General features: G+C 43.0%; 1 protein-coding gene across 10 annotated transcripts in view; it reads right to left on the reverse strand.

The window, feature by feature from the left end:
* ASAP2 (ArfGAP with SH3 domain, ankyrin repeat and PH domain 2) overlaps window positions 1-24,636 on the reverse strand; it is a 137,902-nt gene that overhangs the window by 54,280 nt on the left and 58,986 nt on the right. For all 10 annotated transcript variants that reach the window (XR_008313775.1, XR_008313777.1, XR_008313776.1 and 7 more), the window contains exons 6-9: window positions 18,755-18,884; window positions 9,203-9,288; window positions 5,416-5,491; window positions 4,535-4,621 (exon numbers count right to left, since the gene is read on the reverse strand). Coding sequence is in view for 7 of the 10 variants with exons in the window: in XM_053285740.1 (XP_053141715.1) it covers window positions 4,535-4,621; window positions 5,416-5,491; window positions 9,203-9,288; window positions 18,755-18,884 (379 nt within the window). In the remaining 3 variants the exon portion in view is untranslated. The remainder of the gene's footprint in view (window positions 1-4,534; window positions 4,622-5,415; window positions 5,492-9,202; window positions 9,289-18,754; window positions 18,885-24,636) is intronic.

Consider the following 24,636-nt stretch of genomic DNA (forward strand, 5'->3'; position numbering starts at 1 on the left):
GATTGCATTGCTTACATTACAAAAGATACATAAGCAATTTTCACTTTTCTGCTGTGGGGACATTTAAAATCTGGATAAACAGCAGCATCAACAAAAATTCCTGCCCTTACAAATAATTTTCAACTACAATGGTTAAACTGAGATAATTCCAAGATGTCTGAAAGTCTTTCCTGATAGCAGATTCCAGAAATAACTGCAGAAAGCCTCATGATAACCCGACTCTTGTTTAGTGTTATAATGGCTGTAGCTCAGTGGATAAGTAACATATAGAAGGTCCCAGGTTCAATCCCTGGCATCTCCCGGAGAATGAAGAAAAATTCCTGCCTGAAGCTGCCAGGCATAGCAGACAGTACTGAGCTAGATGGGGTCTAATGCAATAGGCAGTAGCGTCATATGTTCTTAAACGAGATGCATCAGGAGGAAATCCATTGGGTCATCTCTAGCAAGAGGTTGGGGAAGCTGCACTTGCTGAATTTCTGCCTCGCTGCATCCCTCCCCAGCCCAATCTTGAGCTGAAAGATCAGGACAAGGTATTGTGTGTGCGGAGCCTCATTTATAAAACCAGATTAATATAAGAAACTGGACTTTTTCATTTACATGGCCCAGCAGTTAAAATGGCTGCCTTGACTTACGATTTCCATGCTTTTTAGAGCACAGGCAAAAATTTAAAGCACCTTAACTCTCATCTTAATCCAAAGGTTTTTGAGTTACTGCATAGATTTAAACACGGCTTGCACCATAAGTCAAGAATGTCTTGCACTCAGATCACTTTATTTCCCAATAAATTTGATGAAAATATATTATCTAGTAAGCCACCCTTTGCATTCAAGGGGAAGTAATATATATTATTGCAACTGGCTTACATTGTATATTTAAAATAATAAATACCTAAGAGGCAAAATATACAAATTTCAATTAATCTGTGTGCAAATTAATCCTTCTCAACACATCAAAGAGAACTCTAAGGGACTCCTGGTGAACAAAAGCCAAGCAACTGGATTTCAGCAGAGAAAATAGTTTTCAGTTGGCTTGTATTCAACTATTCATTCATGTAAAATAGCTAATATATGTTCACAAATTTGGAAAACATGGAATAAAAGAGACAATTGGCCAGCAAGATTCTTTAAAAAGAGAAGTCCAATTACTTGAAGTACAAGTGAAAATCATGCAATGTAATATTTACAAAAATGTTAGAAGGACTTACTCTCCTAGACTTCGGTCACAAAAGGCAGATGCATTTTAGAAAGAAAAGAAGGTAAGTTGCAGTGCAAACACACACAGTACTGGATAGCATAGCAGAAGGATGTAATAACAACTCAGTGTACATTAAGGGAACAGCAATATAGATTTTTAAGTATATACTTTTGCACACACACTTATGTTTCTAGGATTGGTAACAAGTGCTACAAGTTTGATTCTATACTCAAAAAGTATATATATTTCCATTAATTTTACTGGTACATGTATATACATATACCCTGTGGATATACATTCAAGACTGATACATTCACAAGCCATATGATAAACATGTTCATATTTAACAAGCATCAAATATTGCAATAGCAAATCAGACATTTGGTTGTAAATGTTATACTCCCTGCTTGTGAATATAAGGTTATATATCCCAGTTAGAAAAGGAAAACATCCTCCAAAGACCTCTTGTCTTTTTCTAGCATCAAACAAGGTTACAACCCAGTAATACAACATTCACATATATGGGAGCAATGCACACGCAGCAAAATGTTTCACTGAAATTTCCATCACACCCACTTGCATGGATGGCTGCTTTTACTTACAGTACAATTATCTTGCCCCAATAGCAATGCAAATGGCTGCGAGGAAACACTAGCTGAAATGAATTTTGCATTCCACTCTGAGTTCGGAACAGAATGCAAAATCCGTGGATCGTTCTGTCAGGACTGGGTGAGCAAAATGTCACTCTTCTGGCCTCTGAGCATGTGTGGGTGCCATTTTGGAATCCAAAATGGAGCTCTTCTGCCTCTACACACGAGTAGCGGTCATTTGTGTGGTGGTGTGTACCATGCAAATGTCTACCATGTGTGTGGAGAGGGCAGAGGAGTGCCATTTTGGATTCCAAAATGGTGCTCAGAACAGGTTGGGATGTTCTTTTCAGAGGTCGGCCCCCTTTTAAAAGATTTTCGAGCTCAGAACACTTGAAATGGCCCGTTTCGAGGCAGAATGTTCCATCTTCGGAACATTCTGCACATCCCTAGAAAACACCACAGAAATCCCTGGAGTTATCCATATCACATATTGAATTGCTGGATCCTGGCCAATAAAAGTTCACAAAGGGGAGATGAGGAGAACATACCTACTGTTGAGACAAAACTTTCTCATTCCACCCTGGCTGACATCCAGACTAATACAGTGTTAGCATAAGAGAAGCTGCATACACATAAATGCGGAGAGTTGCAAAGTTGTGATTACTGTGTGATGTTGCACAAGTGCTGGTGGAACACCTTCTCTGAGACATACACAAAGTTGTTTAACATGGTGTGCAACATATTGCACAATGTGCTGCACAACTTTGTGATCACCTTCTGCTAGTGCAAATAAAGGAAATTTTGAACAGATCTCCTTTCTTTGCACAGCATTGTGCATCACTGCACTAATGCAACATCATTCCACTAGTGCAGTACCAGTCTGGATATAAGCCACTGACTCCAACCTTTTAAAGGCTTTTTATTGGCTGGCTCACAATTAAACAGCTCCACTATAGTCCTGTATATTCAACAAGTTCTTTCTTTCTTTCTTTCTTTCTTTCTTTCTTTCTTTCTTTCTTTCTTTCTTTCTTTCTTTCTTTCTTTCTTTCATGAAGAGAGTATTTGAATAGAGCAAGATTAGGTTCCATAAGAAAAAGTTAATAAAGAACAGTGGCTGACATGATGCAGATGGGAGGGTATTGCGGAGCCACTACTGTGAACATGGAATAAGGACATGCAGAACCAGTATGATCACGAACCGGAACTCTGCAAACTGATTCGAGCTGCTTCATTGAACCAACAGGCCAAGCCGATCAGTTCGATTGAATGGATTCGCATACTTGTGGTTCTGTCCAAATTTGGACCAAACAGTGCCAAACAGTCCGTGCACACCTCTAACATGGAAGCAGCAATGCCACTGGGGAGGACACTGGCTATGCTACCAGCATTACTGTATTTTCTCCCATTCACCAAAATGGGAGAAACTACACTAATGCTGGTAACGCAACCAGCATCTTCCCCAGCACCAGCAGCACCTCTGTTTCTATCTCTGCAGCAGTGCCACAGTAGGACTCTCCTATCCCCCATTAGGATTGTGCATCATACTAAAGATTTCAATTCACCCCTTTGGGTGCACAGAAAATGCATGCACCTGCAATACTGCTTAGCTGGATTGGGTGAGAAAGAGCAAGGATAGGAGGAGGATTATCTCAGCCCCGTCCCTTTTTCTTAGAGATGGAATTTAAGACCAGAGTTCCTTCTAATTTTTTTCATCTGTGCGCAGAATTAGTTTTGTTCTGGGCATCAGTATCATGGCAATGTGGATGCATGTGGATTCAGAGTTGGATCAATCTGATTCAATCTGAGTGGGATCTAAAATTAACTGAGAAGACATCAAAAAATGTGTGAGCATGTGTACATGCACATGCCTTAGCAGGAACACTGAATGTTAGAAACAAAAAGTAGGGGGGGAAATACACAGTGAAAGTCTTTCAAAGATCTACACTTATCATGTTCAACAAAAATGTCCAGCTCACATCTCTGAAAAGTGATATCTCACAGCCAACAAACTACTGCTCTACCAACAGTTCTTACTGAAAAATATATCTTGATTGTTGTTGTTGTTGTGTGTGTGTGTGTGTGTGTGTGTTTGCTTAGGATTAACACAGTTTTGCTGGTCATATATGCTTTGAGGCGTTGTTTTTTAATGCTCTTCACTGAGTCCTGATCACAGCATTAAGCATTAAGCACTAAGCTGCTTTCAGTCTCAAATGAGGGTCAGTACCAATAGAATGTTTTGTATCCATGGCATAGATTTTCTAAAGGTATCAGTGAAACGTATGCAAGCCTAAGTGTTTTGTCTCCATGTGCTACCCACACAATTTGTTCAGGAGTAATTCCTGAGCAAAAATACAGGGTCCAGCTCACAGCATTGTTACTGAACAAACTGCATGGATTTGGCACATTCAGCCCTCCCCGCCTCCCCCGCTCTTCACTTGTATGCATCTCTGGGAACCATTCCAAAAGCTATCACTTGGATGAAAAACATGATATTTGAACTCTGCCTGAATAATTTAAAAAAACCTGCAGCTCCTGTACTGTAGTATAGCACTCAACAAGAAGCAAGGAAGGGAGCTTTTCTGCACAGAGGAAAAAGCAGTCTTGCAGAAGCTCTCCAAGACATCATCATATTGTATTCAAAATGCGGGGAAAGAGTCTTAATTTCATGAAGTCTGTTAAAATATTTGAGTATAAATGCACCCATAGTTCTCTAAATTAGAGAAGTTTGTTAAATCACCTTACATGCTCACCTCTTTTTGATCAACCTGAAGTGCAGATTTTAAAATATCCCTAAGCTGAATTAATTGTTTTCTTTCTTCATCCTGTACTTGTTTAATCTGGAATGGAGACATAAATTCAAAACTGGGTTACTGCTTTTCATCAGCATGCATCTTCTCCAATACAGAGGTAACACCTCCGATCTCTTAACCGCAGAAATCAGGCTGAAGGTCTGTGCACTTCCTCCCTGTTTCCCCAAAACACGATTCCTTGTATCCTTAACTGTGGTTAGAGTCAAATATGTTACATCAATTTCATCCTTGGGCTGATTCTCACAATTAGATGTAACGAGGAGGAGACCCCAGCCGAAATGCAGGAGCTGTTGAATGCTCCTGATCATCGATTGTGTGGGCAGGGGTAATGTCAGGTGGAGGGCCGGCAAGAGATCGTATGCTGCAAGCCCAGTTGGGCAACTCTGGAAGCCTTCTGCAGCATAGGTGCACCTTCAGGGCATGCTGAGGCTGCCATAGTCAGAATGTCAGGCACCATTATTAGGATGGTGCACTGAACTGGGAGCAGTCTGAACTTTCCCGAGGGAGAAGTCCTACAAGGGACTTCAATCGGCAGAAGCCCATGCATTTTCCCAGCAGCACAAAGGCTTCCCAGGGAGCAGTTTCACACTCTCTGCTGCCCCTGAGGAACTCAGTGCTACCCAGCCACCCGCGTGCCAGTGCTGGGTGGCGAATTAAAGGCCGCCCCCCAGGATGCCCCCCACCAGGACACTCCCCACCAGGACGCTACCAGGAGCACTTGTCCCAAATTCTACTACTTCCTGGTGGTGGAATTCTGATTTTACCCAAGTGTATAGGCTTAATAAATATATAAACAGAACAACAAATATATGGTCACTTACTGTGTGAAGGTCTGTAGAGAGCTTCTCTATTGAAGGTTTGAGGCTTTCAACTGCTTTCAGGCCATCCTGAAAGAAGCTTTGGAAGGGGAAAAAACAGGTTGTTGCTTTTTTTCAAGAAAGGAAATGAAAAATTAATATAAAATGCCTGGACTTTTCTGAACAGATAAGACACAAGAGCTTGGATCAACATATTTATACATGATATATGTGGCCCGGGGATGAAAACTGAAATTCTGTGAACGAATCTTATCAGAAACATATTTCCCGAGGGTCCTCTGCAATTTGGAATTTATTCTCCTCTCCTAAGAGACATGGAATGGGCAAGATTCACAAGTCTTAGGAAAAGGACCGTTCTTCCACCAATCTGGTCTCTTAGGCTCCTATGGGATTCTGTCTTAAGAGATTTCTGTGACAAAAGGAGATTGAAAGGAAGAAAAAGAAAAGGTTATACAAAAGCACACACCCTCAGTTCTCTAGAAAAAGGGATGCTTGATCTCTCAAGAAAAAGATATGATCCAAATATCCAAATAAGAGCATCTCCTTCTCTGAAGAACCTCAAGACTCTCCTTTCGCAGGCTTTTAATTAGAATTAATTTTAATAATTTTAAAACTTGTTTTAATATCTATTTTATTCTATTGTCTGTTATATATTTTAATTTGTAACTTTTAAATATTTTAAATTTTGTACACCGGCTAGAGATGTACATATCAGGTGTTATAGAAATATGATAGATAGATAGAGACAGAGATAGAGATAGAGAGAGAGATACCCCTCTTGCAGTATTTATCACAATATTTATTTATTTATTTAATTTCTTTACCGCCCTTCCAAAAATGGCTCAGGGAGATTTACACAGAGAAATAATAAATAAATAAGATGGATCCCTGTCCCCAAAGGGCTCACAATCTAAAAAGAAACATAAGATAGACACCAGCAACAGTCACTGGAGGTACTGTGCTGGGGGTGGATAGGGCCAGTAACTCTCCCACTGCTAAATAAAGAGAATCACCATGTTAAAAGTTGCCTCTTAGTTAATTTAACAGGGGTAACAATAACATTCTGTCTTAGCTTTTTACTTGCAGACAAGACCCCAAAGTGTAGACTGACCGACTGCCAAAACTTAATGAAGAGCAAAATACTGACGTTACTTACAGGAGTCCAAAAGGCAGGAGAGAGAGGAGCATTCAGTCTTACATACAATAAAATACACATTACAACATCATTAAAGCATTATTTCATATGCCAGTCACTACTGACCCTGGCCAATCTTTGTACCTCTATGTGAGAATACCACCAATGATTCATGCTGCATGCACTGCATGTGGTAGATAACTAACAAATCAAAGTAGTCAGTGTTTCCACTTGTACGCCCTGAATCAGAAATTCATGAACATGCACATGCATACAGAGCAAGCAAGGGATCTCCTTTCACTTCTGTGTTGGAATGGCACTTCTCACTGTCCCATAACTAAAGTAAAAGGAAAGTCCTTATTCATGCTGTGGTGTTTGGGGTTAATCTAATCCTTGAACCAGGCCAGCTTTTGAATGGGGTTTTAGTTACTTGTAATCCAGTCCTGGAGTAGAGGCGGGGCTTAAAAACAACCAGCAGCAAGAACACTGAAAGCAGACTGTACTTGCCTCTCTCTGTAAATAATATCTATTTTCATTAAACCGTTAATACTCCTGATTATACTCCACTGCCTTGTCCTTGTGTGCCACAGCTCTTTCCTCTGGATTCTACTCATGCCAGAGTTCCATCTGTGTAAAACAGCTCCTACAGAGCTCTTGTCTGAGATGGTTATGCTTCTTGCTTAAACAGACTTGCCAGGCAGTACTGAGAGACATACACCTTTGAAATATTGATGTGCATATTCCACGAGCCTGTATGAAGTGCAGAATTTGGAATTTTATACAGAACAAAGTTCCTTGAGTATCTCTACTTTCATTTGTAAAGAAGAGTTTCTACCCTGGTGATCATGCATTTATTTCTGAAACTGTGCAGGCAATGGACCGAATCCAGAGGGTCACACAGGAGTTCCATGCATATAGCATGGCATCTGAACACCACCATCTCGCATCCATATGCATAAGCAAATAAGGATTGAGATATTTACACCCCTGTAAATATCTGCTGAATGCTCAGAAATCTTAAGGTAGCCTTGAGACGTTATTCCCTAACTTTCTGCCTGCCCTCCCTCCCCTTAGGAACATAGGAAGCTGCCATATACCAAGTCAGACCATTGGTCCATCTAGCTCAGTATTGTCTACCCAGACTGGCAGCAGCTTCTCCAAGGTTGCAGGCAGGAGTCTCTCTCAGCCCTATCTTGGAGATGCCATGGAGGGAACTTAGAACCTTCTGCATGCAAGCATGCAGATGCCCTTCCCAGAGCGGCTCAATCCCTGATATTTTATACTGCTCACACATTTAGTCGCCCATTCATATGCAACCAGGGCAGATTCGGCTTAGCAAAGAGGACAAGTCATGCTTGCTACCACAAGACCTGCTCTTCTCCCATGCTCCCAAGACTAGTTCTCCTCTCCTTACTACTCTAGTGTGCCAAAAATACTAAGCAGCGGAAAAAAACTGAAATATTGTAACTGCAAGAATTTATGAAAGCTAAGCAAATATGCGTGCTTCTTCCTGAGCAGTTTCCTAGTTGCCTTTTTAATGCAATGCATAACTTGTCCCTTTAATTTCAATTATTATTATTATTATTATTATTATTAATTATTTATTCAATTTCAATGAGACTACTTTGAGTAATTTTCCTCAAAGTGTCAGCCACTATTTTTATCTGTGTATTTTTCTACTATAACAGAACTCAAGTCTGTCACTAGACACAGTCAGAAAATATGAAAGCTGGTACAGCAGCCTGCCTCTCTCATTTTCATGGAGAGATTACTAATCATGCCAAATGACCATGTGGAAATTATGGGCTGCAGACAACTGCATGCCATGATATTATCACCGTCTAATGCCTCATTTCATTTGAAATCATACACCAACAAGACAATAATTGACCTTTTAAACCATTCAGATTGATGGAAGAACAGCAGTGAAATATGTATAGCTAAGCCAAATAAATTCATATACAGGTGGACCTTGCTATACACGGTACCGCTATTCGTGATTCCATTATCCGCAGGTGCCTAATTGACACCCGATCTTGCTAGGTCATTTTCAAATGAACCTGGAGGTAATTTCCAGCCACCATTTTATAAAGAGGAACCATTTTGTGGCTTATTTGTTTTCCGTAATTTTCTGTGGGACAGTGGGGCATTCGGGACTTGGGAAGGGGCATTCCTGGACAGCCAGAGAGCTGTGGAGAACGGTAGGGCATTTTTTTCATGCCCCCCTTTTCACCCATTTTCCAGCCTCCAGGAACCTAACCCCTCCACCCCCATCCTATTGATTTCGATACCCCATTATCCACAGTTCCATTCAGTGCTCCCTCTAATTTTTTTCATCTCTGGGCGGAATGAGTTTTGTCCTGGGTGGCAGTATCAAGGCAGTGGGTGCACACCTGCATTCAGAATGGGGCCTTCCTGATTCAACCTGAGCAGGATCTAAAATGAACTGAGTGGACATCCATAAACTTGTGAGCACGCACATGCCTTACAGGGAACAGTGGTTCCATTATGTGCAGTTCCTCCACGTAACAGAATACCCGCAGATAACAGGGTTCACCTGTATACCTCTTCAAAAAATTTCAGTGCTACAGTTTGTTGCAGAAAGTAAAAACATTTTCAACAGGGCATACAACTATGTAGATAAGAAAAACCTACTTGCACTGTGCGTGGAAATACTTGATCAGGTTTTGAAGCAAGTCAACCCCCTTTTTAATCTTGATTTCATTGACTTTCAACAGGTACTGTTGAAGATAATAATGCACACAAAAGGAGACTCATTAATGTTTCAGGTTGAGGGTGCGACAGCTGGTGATATTTAAACCATTTAAATTCAGTTCAAACAGTCTTAGAAACATCAGGATTTGGGGGCAAACTGCCATGTAGAAGTATATGTTGAAAAAGCTCCCTCAGCCCTTAAACAGAAGCAAATGAAACTACAGGCTATGATCAAAAGAATGAGTTCTGCATGCTCAAGGCTTCGTTAAATACATCCTCCAGCTACACAGCAAACTACTTTGACAACTAAAGAGTATTTCTGAACAGTTCACAATATGACAAACATCTACTGAACAAACCAACGACTTGCAAGGTTCTTGCACCCAGCGTTCCTGGAGTTCTGGGAACATTTCCCAAGTATGAACAAAAGAGGCAGGAAGTTTGAGACTGAATCTTAAGCATATTTACTTAGAAGATAGCTCATTTGAAACGTACATGTTCGTTTCCACGTGAATGAGTTTAGACTGGGTTGTGAATCTTATGCTTCCCCAAAGCCTTATGTTTGCCCAAAACCTTTGGAGTGGATGTTTAGCAGACATCCAGCTCACCTAAGCAAGGAACAACATTGGTTCTGCTGTTTACTCCTACTTTAAAGAGCAAAATATTGATTCAAGACTCAGTGGGTCAATTAATTAGCTATTATGCAAGGTCCCCAGCAGAGCAGATTCATGTTTAATTTACTGGGAAACAAATCTTTTCTAGCAGATACAAGTAAATTAAGACAAAGAACCGATCATGAAATCTCTCTTTGGTCATGTGAACAATGAAGTCTCAGCCGCAGAAGTATTCCTGCCAGTCACTCTTGTATCTAAAATCACTTATAAATGGATGCTGAGACCTTGGGAAGGGCTTGGCAGCACCTATGTGCATTTTGGATAAGATGTGTGTCCACATTTGTGGAAAAGATTCTTACATTTATGTACAAAAGGACAGTATGTGGGAGTGCTCCTGTGACTTAAGCACAGTGTGGGAAGCAATCTTCAAAAGTGTTCTATACAAGGGCTCTCCAAGCCTCAAGAGGGGATTCTGAAAAGTACCAAGGGGGGCGGCAGGTTGATGGGGCTGTTCTAAGCACTGCACAGGAAATATGTGAAAAGGCTAAACATAAAGAAGTTCCGAGTTGTCTCCCCAGTAACTCATAGTAAACACAAAGATCAAGTTAATACGAAAACCTAGGGCCAAAATACACTTTCAGGCTATTCACATGCGTGTACAAAACTGGGCTAAGGAAGCCCAGCCTGGTTTTGCACACTTGTGTGAGCCGCCGGGATCAGTCCCGATCCTGGCGGCACCACAGTGGCAAACCCACTTGTGGAGCCTCCCTCCAAAACGAGGTCAGGAGAGCAAGCACTCTCCTAACCTCGTTCTTTTGACTGTCTGTCAAAAAAACCATGGCTGCCAGACTGCAGCACCCTCAGGAAGCGGGGAATCCCCATAACGGTTGTGCAGTGCATTATTTGAACTCTGGGGGGCAGGGTGGGGCATCCCACCACCCCGACCCTTGGAGCTACCGGCAGGAGCCAGTGCTCATCTGGGTAGGCAATCTGAGAACCCAGAGAAGACAACATGATCGTCTGCGAGGAGGTAAGTTTTTCAGGCTTCCTCACTGCAAACCCTGCCGCCTTTTCTCACTGCTCGTGAGAAAAGGCTCATTATTTTAAAGCTGCAATTGGGGCTCATTCCTGAAGTTAACTAATAACCTCAGGTGGGATCAGGACTTGGACCATGGTGTGGGGAGCGGGGGACGATAACCCTATCCCCTCCCCCTGTAATTTCTTTTGGGAAAGAAGCTCTCATCAGTACCAAGGAGAGCTTCCCTCCCAGGGAAATAGCAGGCGTGAGAGGACAATCCAAATGTAGACTGTGGCAAAGGGTCAAAGCGCCCCTCCTCCCCATGCTGCAGTCCTGATCAAGCCTCTCTTCCGGCTGCTATTTAAGTTGTAAAAATCAAGCACATCAGCCCCAATAGTGGCTTTAATTTAACAAGCAGTTTGGCCCTCAGCCTAAGAACAGGAAGGAAAGACTGAAATATAAAAAGGAAAACAAACACACAGAAATTAGTTTGTGGCTACATGGCATGGATCTTATCAATGCAGATATTCTACTAACATTTCTGAAGTATCAGTGGATACATGGTACTTGAAATGTCACAAACAAAAGATGTTGATGGTTTACAATAACTAGTTACACACACATACAGATGGGGATTTTTCTCTTTCTTACTTTTCAACCAGTATATGGAAGGTACTATCTCTGAAGTGGGTTATTCTAAGCATAACCAATCATTTATCATTTTACTTACTGAGAGGGGCATGGGGCAGGCAGGTGGGAAAGCCTGGGGGTGTTCCTGCACAGCTTTGTGGTCAGCCATGTCAAGTGTCTCAACAGAACCAAGGGGCAGGGCTTTGCCTCTGTTGCCCTTAAGCAGAGCCAGGCAGAGACCCTGAAGGGTGGTGTACACTGGAGGCCCACTGCTAGGACAGGTAGCCTGGCAGCTGATGGAACAGGAGCAGTCAGTGGCGTTCACTCCCCCAGACAATGTAACTCCCTACAGGTTCCACCAAGGACGGCCATGATGGTAACAAGCCCAACCTGTGGGGGAAATTGAGCTGCCTGAGAAAAGGGACTGGGATACTGCTGTGATGGCAACAAGCCATTTTAAAAAGACCCTGAGGCGCTTCACATGGTCAAAGTGAAGTACCTAAAGGTGGTCTGTGGTGACAGTGGGCTTAGCCCGCTCTCCCCGCACACAAGCAGGGAGCCATCCCTGGGCGGCCAGATCAGCTACCCACACAACTACAGGCTCCGTAACGGAGCTGGTGGGGGTGTTAGGGATCGGGGGCAGCCTGGCTCCTGGAAGTCCGAGAAAGCCCCACGCGAGCCCATGGCGCAGGGCATTCTGGGGAGGCCCCCGAACCAGGGAGTCTTGTTGGACCATCCCAGTAAGGGGTCTTCTCATGAGTTGCCACAGCACGGATCCACGCTGTGGCAACTCACAATTGCCAAAACGGAGCTAGCGGAGCACTCACTCCATTAACCTCATTTGGAGGGGGGGGTTATTTACGCGGGCTAACTGCTGGGAGCTGCACAACTCCTGGTGGTTCTCACGACTGTTTGAAGGCGGGCTGGGCTCCCTTAGCCCACTTTCAAGCGGTTGTGTGAATAGCTTCCCTGTTGCACCTTAAAGTGGTCCTGAAGGCATCTTGACAGCTCTGCCCTAGCGGAGCTGCCCCTCTGGGCTGATGAACCCATTATAAGCAAGATATTCTATGACAATTCTCCAGTATTCTTCTATTGGTGTCAACATGGTCAAACACAGCCTTAGGTAACTTAGTAGGAAAATCTAACATTTTTAAATTTTACGGTCAAAGTACACATGATAGGCTCTCTCAATGCTCTTTTCTTTTCCAAAAAGCAGCCATGTGGGGTGGGGTGGGGGATTTGCAGTAAGGCAGGGTTTTTCAAAATTGGGTCCCCAGATGTTGTTAGACTACAATTTCCATTTCCCAGCCACAACTGTATGGCTGGGGATGATAAGAGTTGTAGAACAACATCCCCATCGACATTTTATTTATTTATTTATTTAACAATTTTTAAAATTTTGTTAAAATAAAATTTGTTATTTCTTTGTTAACATCTGGAGGTGTTGCCTAGAGTCACATTCTATGACACAGAAATCCTATCACAATAGCCAGGGCTTTTTAAAAGGAAAATTTAGAACTGTACAATGTTACACGAGTGAAATCTGTGAATGTTACATGTGCTGCTACAATACACACCTGTGCCTTTTCCTGTCTGTGCACACATATTTTGTTGCCTGAAGTCACATTCCATGACATTTCAAAGCTTACATATTGTGGAGAAAATCCTCAGAACTAGGAATTTGACAGCACTATTGCAGAAGAGTGTTATATTCATTGATGAAGACTCCATGGGGAATAGCAGTGGAATCAGCAGGAAACATATTTAGTTCAGGGAGGAGAAATTGGTATACTTGATCAGGAGCCTGGAGTACTCACTTTACGTTTCCCACTGTTATCTGTCACTTTTTACATCATCTAATATACAACTTTTGCATGACCTGATTGTTATATGTATATAATGCCTGGTTGCATGTTTTAAAAAGTTCTGAAACTAGTGATCCTCCAACTTGGGTATATGGCATTGATGTGAACATTTCCTCCACCTCCTTTGTGCACAAATTCATTCCTTCTCTTCCAGGTTGCTATAGCCAGAGTTTGCTGTGACATCCATATTTGGTAAACTATGATTAGCATTAACCTCCAAAGCATGGTTTTCAAACGTACTTCAAGCCATAGTCTGGAGGTTAGTGCTACTCAGTTTGTCTGATTCAAATATGACAAATTATGATTAGATCAACCCAGAATTGTCATGGAAGACAAGAGGATGGAAGGGAGAACTGGCATGCTCCCAGTCTTCCAGATCATGATTTTGAGGATAGTATATACTAAGCGCTCCCCACCAAGTCCTGCTATGCTGTCTCATCGTGGTGGTCGTGGTGGGTGTTCCTGGGAGGAATGAGCAAAGTACGCTGGGAGGTATACTCCCAGTAGGGTCAATCAAAGTGCGAAGGTCATCCCAGCTGCCCAGCTAAAGCAAGCAGGCACCTATATTGGGCAGCAGCGATATAGGAAGGTGCTGGAGGCGGACGATCACTTCAGTGACAACGATAAAGGCATCATTTCATACTGTGCCAGGGAAGGTAATGGTAAGCCACTCCTGTTTTTACCAAGAAAACCACATGGATAGACAAAAGAGAATGATTGTCAATATAGTGTCGGATGATGGGCCCCTCAGGTCGGATGGTATTCAACATGCTACTGAGGAAGAGCTGAGGATCTCTCAGAGTACTGATGGTGTTTATGACGTGGTTAGACTAAAGCCTTTTGGACCTCTAGCAGCTGATGTTGCTGTGCGGGAAAAGGAAATCTGAAGCTGCAAAGACAGAATTACAGTGGGAACAGGAAACATAAGAAGCATGAATATGGGAAAGCTCGACACAGTGAAAGATGAAATGAATCGACTACAGACTGACATCTTGGGCATCAGTGAATTAAAAGGACTGGAATGGGACACTTTCAGTCAGAAAATCATACCACTTACTACTCCGGGCACGAAAACCAAAGAAGGAACGGTGTTGCTTTCATAGTCAGGAAGGATATAGCAATGGCAATACTTGGGTACAATGCGGACAGTGACCAACTAATATCAATTAGATTTTGTGGACAACCCTTTAACATGAATGTTCTTCAAGTCTATGCCCCAACAACTGATGCAGAAGAAGAGGAAGTTGATGAGTTTTATGCTCAAGTTCAGTCTGAAATTGACAGAACATGCAAGCTAGATGTGATGCTGGGGGCTGGAGACTGGAATGCCAAAGTTGGAAAAGGTAAGGAGGAAAACACAGTCGGCCTATATGACCTAGGAAACAGAAATGAAGCAGGAGAACAAATTATTAGTTTCTGCCAAGCCAATGATCTCTTCATGGCTAACACATTCTTCAAACAACCAGAGTGGTGCCTATACACACAGACATCACCAGATGGAGTACACAGAAATCAAATTGATTACGTTGTTGGTGCAAGAAGGTGGAAGAGCTCAGTTATAGCAGCAAAGACGTGGCTAGGGGCCAATTGTGGAACAGATCACGAACTGCTCATGTGCAAGTTGCAAGTCAAGCTAAAGCGGAAAAACAAAGCTATCCAGCTTCCACAATATGATCATGAGAATGTACCCACCATTTTCAAGGAGAACATCAGGAACCAATTTGAAGTTCTGAACCTCAGTGATAGGGAACAAAAGGAACTGTGAAATGAAATCAAAGAAATTAAAGATGAATGTGAAAAAGACTGCCAAAGAACAAGAAACAGAAGAAAGCAAAATTGATGTCAGAATGGATGGTGGAAATTGCCAAGAAGAGGCGAGAAGCCAAAGTCAAGAAAGATAAAGACCTCACAAAGGAACTTAATAGGGAATTTCAGAAAGCCATTAGAAGAGACAAGGAGCAATGACATCTGTAAAGATCTTGAGGATGGAAATAGACACGGAAAAACAAGGCAAGTTTTCTAAAAGATCTCTGAATTCAGAGAGAGGTTCCAACCTCGAATTTGTATGTTAAGGGATGCCAAAGGACAGACAGTAACTGACTCAGAGAAGATCAAACAGAGATGGAAGGAGTATACTGAAAATCTGTACAGCAGGGATGTCAACATCCAAGATACTCTAGAAGATATTCCCTACTTGCAAGAACCTCTAGGATGGGAAGATGAAGTTATATCAGCACTCCGGTCATTACCAAGTTGGAAGGCTACAAGAACTGATGGAATAGCTACAGAAAATAAGGCAGGCAACAGAAGAAGAATCAGTCAAAGCTCTAACCAAACTATGCCAGCAAATTTGGAGAACGACAGAAAGGAGACTTAACAGATTGCACAAACCATCGTACAATATCCTTAATTTCACATGCTAGCAAAATAATGCTCAGGATAATCCAACCCATATTAGAGGGTTGGAAAGGGAAATGGAAAGGGAAATGCTGGATGTTCCAGCTGGTTTCAGAAAAGGCCAAGGAACAAGATATCATTGTTGATACATGCTGGATAATGGAGAAAGCCAAACAATACCAGAAAGAAGTCAATATGTGCTTTATTGACTACAGAAAAGCCTTCAATTGCATCAATCATGTCAAGTTGTGGAATATCCTTAGGAAATTGGATGTACCAGAACATCTCATTGTTCTCCTGAGAAACCTATACACAGGGCAGGAAGCCACAATCCAGACGGAACATGGTGAAACAGACTGGTTCCAGACTGGTAAAGGAGTAAGAAAAGGCTGAATACTTTATCCTTCTTTATTCAATTTATATGCTGAACATATACTTAGAGAAGCTGGATTGGAAGAAGATGAGCATTGTTTTGAAGCTGGAGGAAGAAACATCAATAACCTGCGCTACGCTGATGACACCACTCTGATAGCTGAGAATGTGGATGATCAGCAAGCTCTAGTAATGAAAGTCAAGGAGCACAGTGAAAAAATGGGACTAGCTAAATGTAAAGAAGACTAAACTAATTACAACAGGTACAGCGACCAGCCTCAGAATTAACAATGAAGACATTGAAGTGGTGGATAGCTTCTGCCTTTTAGTATCGACCATCAACAGTAAAGGATCCAGCAGTCAAGAAATACGCTGCAGACTAGCACTCGGTAGGGTTGCAATGAAGGCCTTGGAAATAATATTTAGATGTCGTGACATGTTTACACCTACAAAGATTAGAATTGTTTGGATAATGGTTTTTCCCATGACACTCTATAGATGTGAAAGCTGTAATTTGAAGAAGCAAGATAGAAAAAGCATTGACACTTTTGAACTTTGGTGTTGGAGAAGACTTTTGAGGATATCAAGGACAGCCAGGAAAACAAACAAATGGATCATAGAACAAATCAATCCGTACAGGGGGAGTGCATCCCTGGTAATTCTCTTGGATCTCTCAGTGGCTTTTGATACCATTGACCATGATATTCTTTTGGATAGGCTGGCTGAGTTTGGGTGCGGGAGGCACTGCTTGGAGGTGGTTCCATTCCTACCTCAAGGCCCGTTCCCAAAAGGTGGTGGTGGGGAATTAGTGTTCAACCCCTTGGCAATTATGCTTTGGGGTTCCTCAGGATTCCATTCTTTCCCCTATGCTGTTTAACATCTACATGAAACCGCTGGGATATGTCATCTGGAGATTTGGCCTGAGCTGCCATCAGTATGCGGATGACACTCAGTTGTATCTCTCCTTTTCATCAGATGCAGGTGAGGTGGTGACTGTTCTGAATCAGTGCCTGGATGTAGTAACAGACTGGATGAGGGTGAACAAGCTGAGACTCAATCCAGACAAGACAAAAGTACTGCTGGTTGGTGGTTCCTCTGCCTGGGTGAATGATGTTCAGCCTGTTCTAGATGGGGTTGCACGCCCCCTGAAGGACCAGGTTCACAGTTTGGGGGTACTCAACGATCCAGCACGGCTGCTAGAGGCTCAAGTGGCCTCTGTGGCTCAGGGTGCCTTTTATCAGCTTCGGCTGATCTGCCAACTCCAAACGTACTTGGATAGAGATAGCTTGGCCACAGTTACTCACGCTCTGGTAACCTCTCGCTTAGACTGCAATACCTTGTACGAAGGGATGCCTTTGAAAATGATCCAGAAACTGCAACTGGTACAAAATAGGGCTGCAAGATTATTAACTGGGACTGGATGTTTTGAGCATATTATGCTAGTGCTTCATCAGCTACATTGGCTCCCAGTCCATTTCTGGGCTCAATCCAAAGCATTAGTTTTATCTTTTAAAGCTCTAAAAGGCCTGGGACAAGGTTACTTGAAAAGCGCCTTGCCCCATGTGTCCCAACCCAGACCTTAAGATCTTCTTCAGAGGCCATCCTCTGAATGCTCCTGCCAAACAAGGTGAGGCGGGTGGCTACTAGGGAGAGGGTCTTTTCAGTGGTTTGACCCCATTTATGGAATAACCTCCCCAGCAGTGTTCCCTCTAACAGGGATTCCCAGATGTAGTCAACAACTCCCATAATCCCCAACCAAAGGCCATTGTAGCTGGGGATGCTGGGAGTTGTAGTGAACAACATCTGGGAATCCGTTAAGAGGGAACAGGAATCCCCAGCAAGGTTCGACTGGTTTCATCACTTTGTTCTTTTAGGTAAGACCTTTTTGTTCACTTGGGCCTTGTAAATTTTGATCTGATTAAAACTGGTTTTAAAAAGGTCTTTTAATTGTTTTGTATTGTATTTTCTTTCCCCCTCCCCTTTTTTTGGTCTGTTATGATTTAATGTGTTTTTATCTCATGTTTTGGTGTTGTGTTGTAAGCCGTCCTGACAACAATTTGTGATGGGGTGGCAAACAAATAAAGTTTGTTTATTAATCATCATCATCACCATCATCATCAAAAAGCAACCACATTTAAAACTAAAGTTAACACACTGCACTCTTAAGAACAAACCATAAGGCAGCAAGTTCATTAAAGTGCTTCAGGGCATCAGGAGCTCTTTCCTAACAGCTGTTAAATTTCCCTACTTAACCAAGTAAAATGAGATTTTCATCTCTCAACAATACTGCAGCAGATGGTAACTTGAATGTGCACAGGAGACAATCCTCTAAGCATAGGATAGGGTGGTTGCTTAAAGGCTTCACTTGTTTGATTTGTTTTAAATCTGCAAATAATAGGATAGGCTGCCTGCCAATTTCTTATTGATACATTTATCAAAGAACTTTGTAAATGACAACATATTCCCTTCTTGAAATTAGAATATCTAAATAGTTTCAAGATCCCTTTGAGTTCCCACATTTGCCACAGAAATGACATATCAAAACACCCTTATGAGTGCTAGCGAAAAATGAAAGGAACTCCACATTTATTCTTACCTCACACATTTGTAACTGGAAGAACCTTCTCTCTTTCTCCATCTCTTCTGCTATTTCAGCTCCGCTTATTTCTGTACGGATCATTCCGTGTAATTTAGCATGTTCTTTTTTCTCTTTTTCTATTTTTGTCCTGTACAGAAGAAAACCAGTCATACAATGCTCTTCTTCTTTTCTTTACAAGTGAGACGGAGATCATCTCTCCTTCTAACCACAGCTTGCCAAAAGTTTGGGTCACTGTGGCCAGATCCATCCCATGAGCTGTCAGCTGGCCTTCTCTGTGCTAGCTGACAAAATTCTTCATCAAGTTGTCTCACAAGCTACAACAACAAATGGAATATTTGATTCTGTAATAGCAAGTAGTAATAATCATTTTGGTCAAATGTTTATGAGTTAGTACAGTTGGAAATGAAACTACAACTTAAGATATTTGATTTGATTAGCACAGCTAAGAGATGTGCTGGCAACCTGAGCTTCTGATAGTCCATTCAGAGGAGTTAACTCAAGTTTGTCCAACATATCTTCATTCAGTCAGATATAAAATCCAGAAAGAAATTCTGAAAACCAAAAGGCTATTCACACGCTCCCCACCAGGGAAGGGAAAGGCAGGGTTTCACTTATCTTCCCCTGGTTAAAAATGCCCTTTTGTTGTCTTTACAACAACTTATATCACCCCATGTGAACTGGCCTTTTGAAAAGATTCAAAAGAAAAATCACGAGAGCTTTTAAGAAATCAAAAAGGGACACAACTGCTCAAGAAGACCTTTGCAAAGCAAGATTTGTTACTGCTTTTAGGGATCACAGTTTGTGCCCGGAAGACCAATTATTGACCTGGTTTTCTAAACACTGCTCCTACTTTTTAATGAACAGAATTAAATACTAGCACTTACTCCCTCTAGTAGCCACTTAGTCCTACCAAGAGGACAGAATGAATGCCTTACATTCTGGCAAACCTCTTCTATGGGATGCTTCTGATTTACTTGTTAAGGGAAAGCAGCAAACCACAGAACGCTGCTAGCCAATTCACAAGGCATGTCTGCATGGGGGTGTCCTAAGATTCCAGCCCAACACTTAACACTAATCTAGTGCCAAGATCCCAAAAGCCCCACCAAGTGTGCGCACCAGGTCCTCCTGAAGAGGGATATCAGAAACTCCACTCTGTTTAAAGAGCTTGCCATATACACCCCTGGGAACAATACAGCCTGGAAGTACAAGAAGAAATCCCTCAAGCAGACAATGTGGGCCTCAAGAATTTTCTGTACAGGCATTACGCCTTGGAGTGGTGCAGATTGTGACATCCACAGTGAGTCCCCTATGGATGTCACAGACAAATGGAGTACAGACAAATGACACATCCCCCTATGTGCCATGTTAAGGGCCTGAAAGAAGGCCTCCAATCCTCACATGCCCTACTTATCTTGCCACACAGTCTGAAATGCAGTCATATTCAATTAGGTTACCAGTTTTACACAGCTTTCTCTGTTAGGGTTTCCTATCATTGAATGAAGCTTACCCCTCCTCCCGCTCCAACCAAGAGCACAGCTGTCATCGCTTCCTGGGGCTGAGCCAATTGGCACTGCAAATGCAAGCCAGAAGGCTGGATTGGAGGCTTCCAAGACCGGCTGCCCCAATCCCAACCACAGAAAGGCCACTTCCTCTGCTTTATATGGCCTGTGCTTCCACATGGGTACTAGTAGGGCAGAGCACCAACGATCGTTTGGGGGAGAGAGAACTTTATTTTTGCACTCAGATTTGTATACTAGATACCCTATTATATATTCTTAAAACAAAGGTACTGGAGCAAATATCCTGAATTAAATAGATTTTGTTCTTGTTTGTTCAATTGTTTGCTTATTTGTTTTAATTATTTGTACAGAAAAACATAGTCTGCCTGGAAATTGCTAAGAAGTAGACTTTCAAGGAGGGAAAAAAGACTCAGTGTAAAAAGGGCAGTCCACAATGTGTAGGGTGAGAAATAGGCCTCTGGGACCGTGGAAGAGATGTGTCGCCCTGGGCTGTCCTGGCCACAGTCTCCCAAACCTGATGGTGTAGGGATTTTACAGACACTTATAATTTCAACCATATGCACCATCCGGTAGCCTATGCAAAGGAGGTGAAGCCTGAGAAAGCTTTTACCTGTGTACAAAGAACACATTTTGGCAGAGGGAGCAGCAGCATTACAGCAGCAACTTCCATTCCCATATTGTCTGAAAAGGACCACCTTCAATGAAGTTGTAAATGTGGAGGGCTCTTCTCCATGCTTTTGGCAAGCCTGATGTTTCTGATTTCTTAATGTACATGTTTTTATGTGAATGACTGTACAAGCATTCATGTCAAAAGTGAACTTTGGATACAGCCCCCTCAAGTGCAGGGTGGCTACAGATAGGAAATGTACTATCGTACACAGAGTGAACACAGAGCTTGAACAACTGTATATGAACACAGATCCAGGCGCGGAGCGGGACCGCCAGCAGCCTGTGTGCAGTGGCGGCAGCGCCCCCGCTGACCCCGCCCCCGCGTCTGACATCAAACGCAGGGGGCGTGGTTTGGCTCCCGAACGGCAAGGCTCCATTCGGGAGTTAGAGTTTCACTCCTGAAGGGGCCATGCGGCCCCTTCAGGAGCTACTTAGGCTGGCGCTGCGTTCGCAGCGCAGCCAGGAGCGGCTCTTCCCTGCCTTAGCAGGGAAGAGCTGCTCCTGGCTGGAGCTGAGAATGCAGCGCCAGCCTTAGTTTAGCTCCCGAAGGGGCTGCGCGGCCCCCGCTCAGGAGCTAAACTAGCACCCCCGTGTCTGACATCAGACGCGTGGGGGGGGGGATGTCGGGGCTGCGAGACATGACCTCTGATTGGCCACGGCCTGGGTTCTTTTAACCCGTTGGCTCAATGGTGGCTCCGCCCCTGTACAGATCTGTATGTGTGTACATTGTACACAGACTGAACTGCATTAACATATCATGTGAATAGGGCTAGAGAAGTGTCTCCTGTGCTGCAGTTGAACATGTGGTACTTTTTTTCAGACATAAGTGCATGTGCATATATTGCGGGCGGTGAAGAGTCTGATCGCCTCCTTGCTTCCATTGCACCTATACATTTTACATGTGTAACAACTGAAAAGGGCAATAATTAGATCTGAAATGGTGTGGAGAATGCCCAGTCAAGGGTGGGGGGGCAGAGGCGGGGAGAAAATATTCAGACCTATAGAGTATTCTCAGTCATCTAACCCAAGATTACATCCCAACCAAGAAGATTGTTTGTTTCTTGAAAATGAAATGCCAACTGAGACAAAGGCACTGAAGCTTGAAGGAAGTCAATTCTAGTGAAAAGGGGAACAATGTTTATCATCTTAGTAACCAGGTGCTGTAGTCTAAGGCTGGTGAACCACAGCCGTGGGTGCATTTAATTATACACTAGTGCTTACTGGGATTAAAGGACTGAGCATCTCTATGGCTGTAATGCAAGTCTCCCTGGACAAACAACTTAGAGCATTTATGTTAAGCATATATTTAGAGCCAATCTTATGGAATTGTTAACAATATCTAATGAGCAACAAGTCAATTCTTTTGTCTCTTTCTGCAAATGGACATCTTGGAAGAAATTGCACAACTATCTGAATGGCATGCTCTATTGTAGAGTTTGAACATACACATTCTATTAATGACATGCTTAAAATATGCACGTTTACTATCATCATCCAATGTGAGATTCATTCACAGAGAGGCCTCTGAACAAAGCTAGCTTTCTAAAAGCATGTTACAGAACCGTCTGCAATGTAAACAGGACAAGAACAGATGCTACAGCAACTTATGGGCTCAGCGTCTGTTAAAGGGATCTCATATATTACAGGCATCCAATGTATTGAAAAACAGAGCTGATTATGCTATCAAGCTATAGTGAGTGGGCGAGATTCAGCTTTGAGGGCCCTGCTAAAATAACACTTTGTCTGCTGAAAGTGTGAACAGCTTCCTGTCACAGGCATTTCTTTCCCATATGTTTTCTCTTTTAATGGTTAAGCACAGGAAGGAAGGTGAAGCAGAACAAAAGCAAAGCTGGAGCTTAGAGCTTCATACCAGCCGGATCCAGCCACAGGCCCACCGTTAAATTACTGGCATTTGCCTGATAACTATTGAGTATTCTGGGTACCCTAACCACTTTGAGGTGTTATCAGGAGTAAAAACCAGAACCAAACACCTCTAATATTTCATCTAGCACTAATTTCTACTCCAATGAAATCCAAAGTGGATATAATGTTGCTGCAAATTTTAGCTGGTTTTGTTTCATTTGTTTTAAGAAGATGCACACTACAGAACTAGCCACCGAATGGCGCAGCGGGGAAGCAACCTGCCTAGAGAGCAGGAGGCTGTTGGCTCGAATCCCCGCTTGTGTGTTTCGCAGAATATGGGAAACTCCTATATCGGGCAGCAGCGATATAGGAAGGTGCTGAAAGGCATCATCTCATATTGCGTGGGAGATGGCAATGGTAAACCCCTCTTGTACTCTACCAAGAAAACCACATGGCTCTGTGATCACCAGGAGTTGACACCGACTCAACGGCACAACCAACCAACCAACACTACAGAACTGGAGAAGAGAAGTGCATAGACTGGCCCAGTTAAGCCGTCACACAGAGTCAAGTTCATATTCTGGTTCTGGATGACATTCCCTAGCTCAGGCGCATGCAATACAATCCCAGCTTCATATCCTCATTGATTTGGAAACTCTGGCTAGAATAAGCCAGGATTACCTGATTCGGATGTCATGACAGATCCTGGCGTGTTCTAAGTTAGGATCAGATGTAGAATCATTTCTCCTCTCAGGCACAAAGGGAAGGGTAAGCATGTGTGCCCAAGGCTAAGGGATATTGCACAAAACCAGGATTCAATTCTGTCTCTGTGTAAGGTCTGAACCGAGCCATTATCTATAACAGCACGCAAAAGACCCAAACAACATCAAGATAGTTATCACAACTATTACATATCACAACTATTTTTACACAGTTTAAGATAATTATTACAGTGGAAGTCTCACTCAAAGGCCTTTGATAGGAAATGAGAATGTTAAGCTCCATTCCAGAAAAATCAATAATATAGAAATAATTTGAAAAGTCTGCCTTAAAAGATCTCACCAATTAGAACTGATTTAAAGAACATGGCGCTCCACATGCGCAGCCTAACCCAGGCTAGGGATGTGCACAAACCTGTTCGGAGGCCCTTTTATAGTTTGAAGGGTTCAAACGCAGGGGGGATAACTTTGAGGTACTTACCCCACTCCTGCTATTCCTCTGCTGGCGCTTGCTTAAAAACTGGTCCAGTGGGGCAACAGCGTACCTCCCTGCTGCCCTCTTCTCTCCTTGGACCAGAAGTAGCCCGTGCACAAGTTGGTGCGTGTGAGCATGAGATGTGCGCACGTGCCCGATGTGTGCACGTGCTACTTCTGGTCACTTCCGGTCCGAGGAGAAGACAGGGAGGCAGGGAAGTACACCGCTGCGCCACCAGACCGGTTTTTAAGCAAACGCCGGCGGGGGAAACATGGTGTGTGTGTGTGTGTGTGTGTGTGTGTGTGTGTGTGTGTGTGTGTGGTGGGGTGGTAAAGTGCACCCTCCCTCACCATCAAAGTTATCCCTCCCACCTTCAAACCGGCCACCGTCAGTTCCACGCACCTCCCTAACCCAGGCTAGGCTGCCCTTTAAGCTTCTTCACTCAGAAATACATCCCCCAGTGTAACCAGTACTCCCAGTAGGCATCCCTAGGATGGCAGCCAGAAAGTAATAGCAATTGAGAGAGAGGAGAGGACTTGACATTTGTCTGGGACTGGCATGCACTCCAGGTCCCCACTGACTGAGCAAGGCCAGGGCCTATTTGCTGATCACTAGACTTGGTTGAAATTTTGG

This window comes from Hemicordylus capensis, chromosome 1 (genome assembly GCF_027244095.1).
Source record: "Hemicordylus capensis ecotype Gifberg chromosome 1, rHemCap1.1.pri, whole genome shotgun sequence".
NCBI lineage: Eukaryota > Metazoa > Chordata > Lepidosauria > Squamata > Cordylidae > Hemicordylus > Hemicordylus capensis.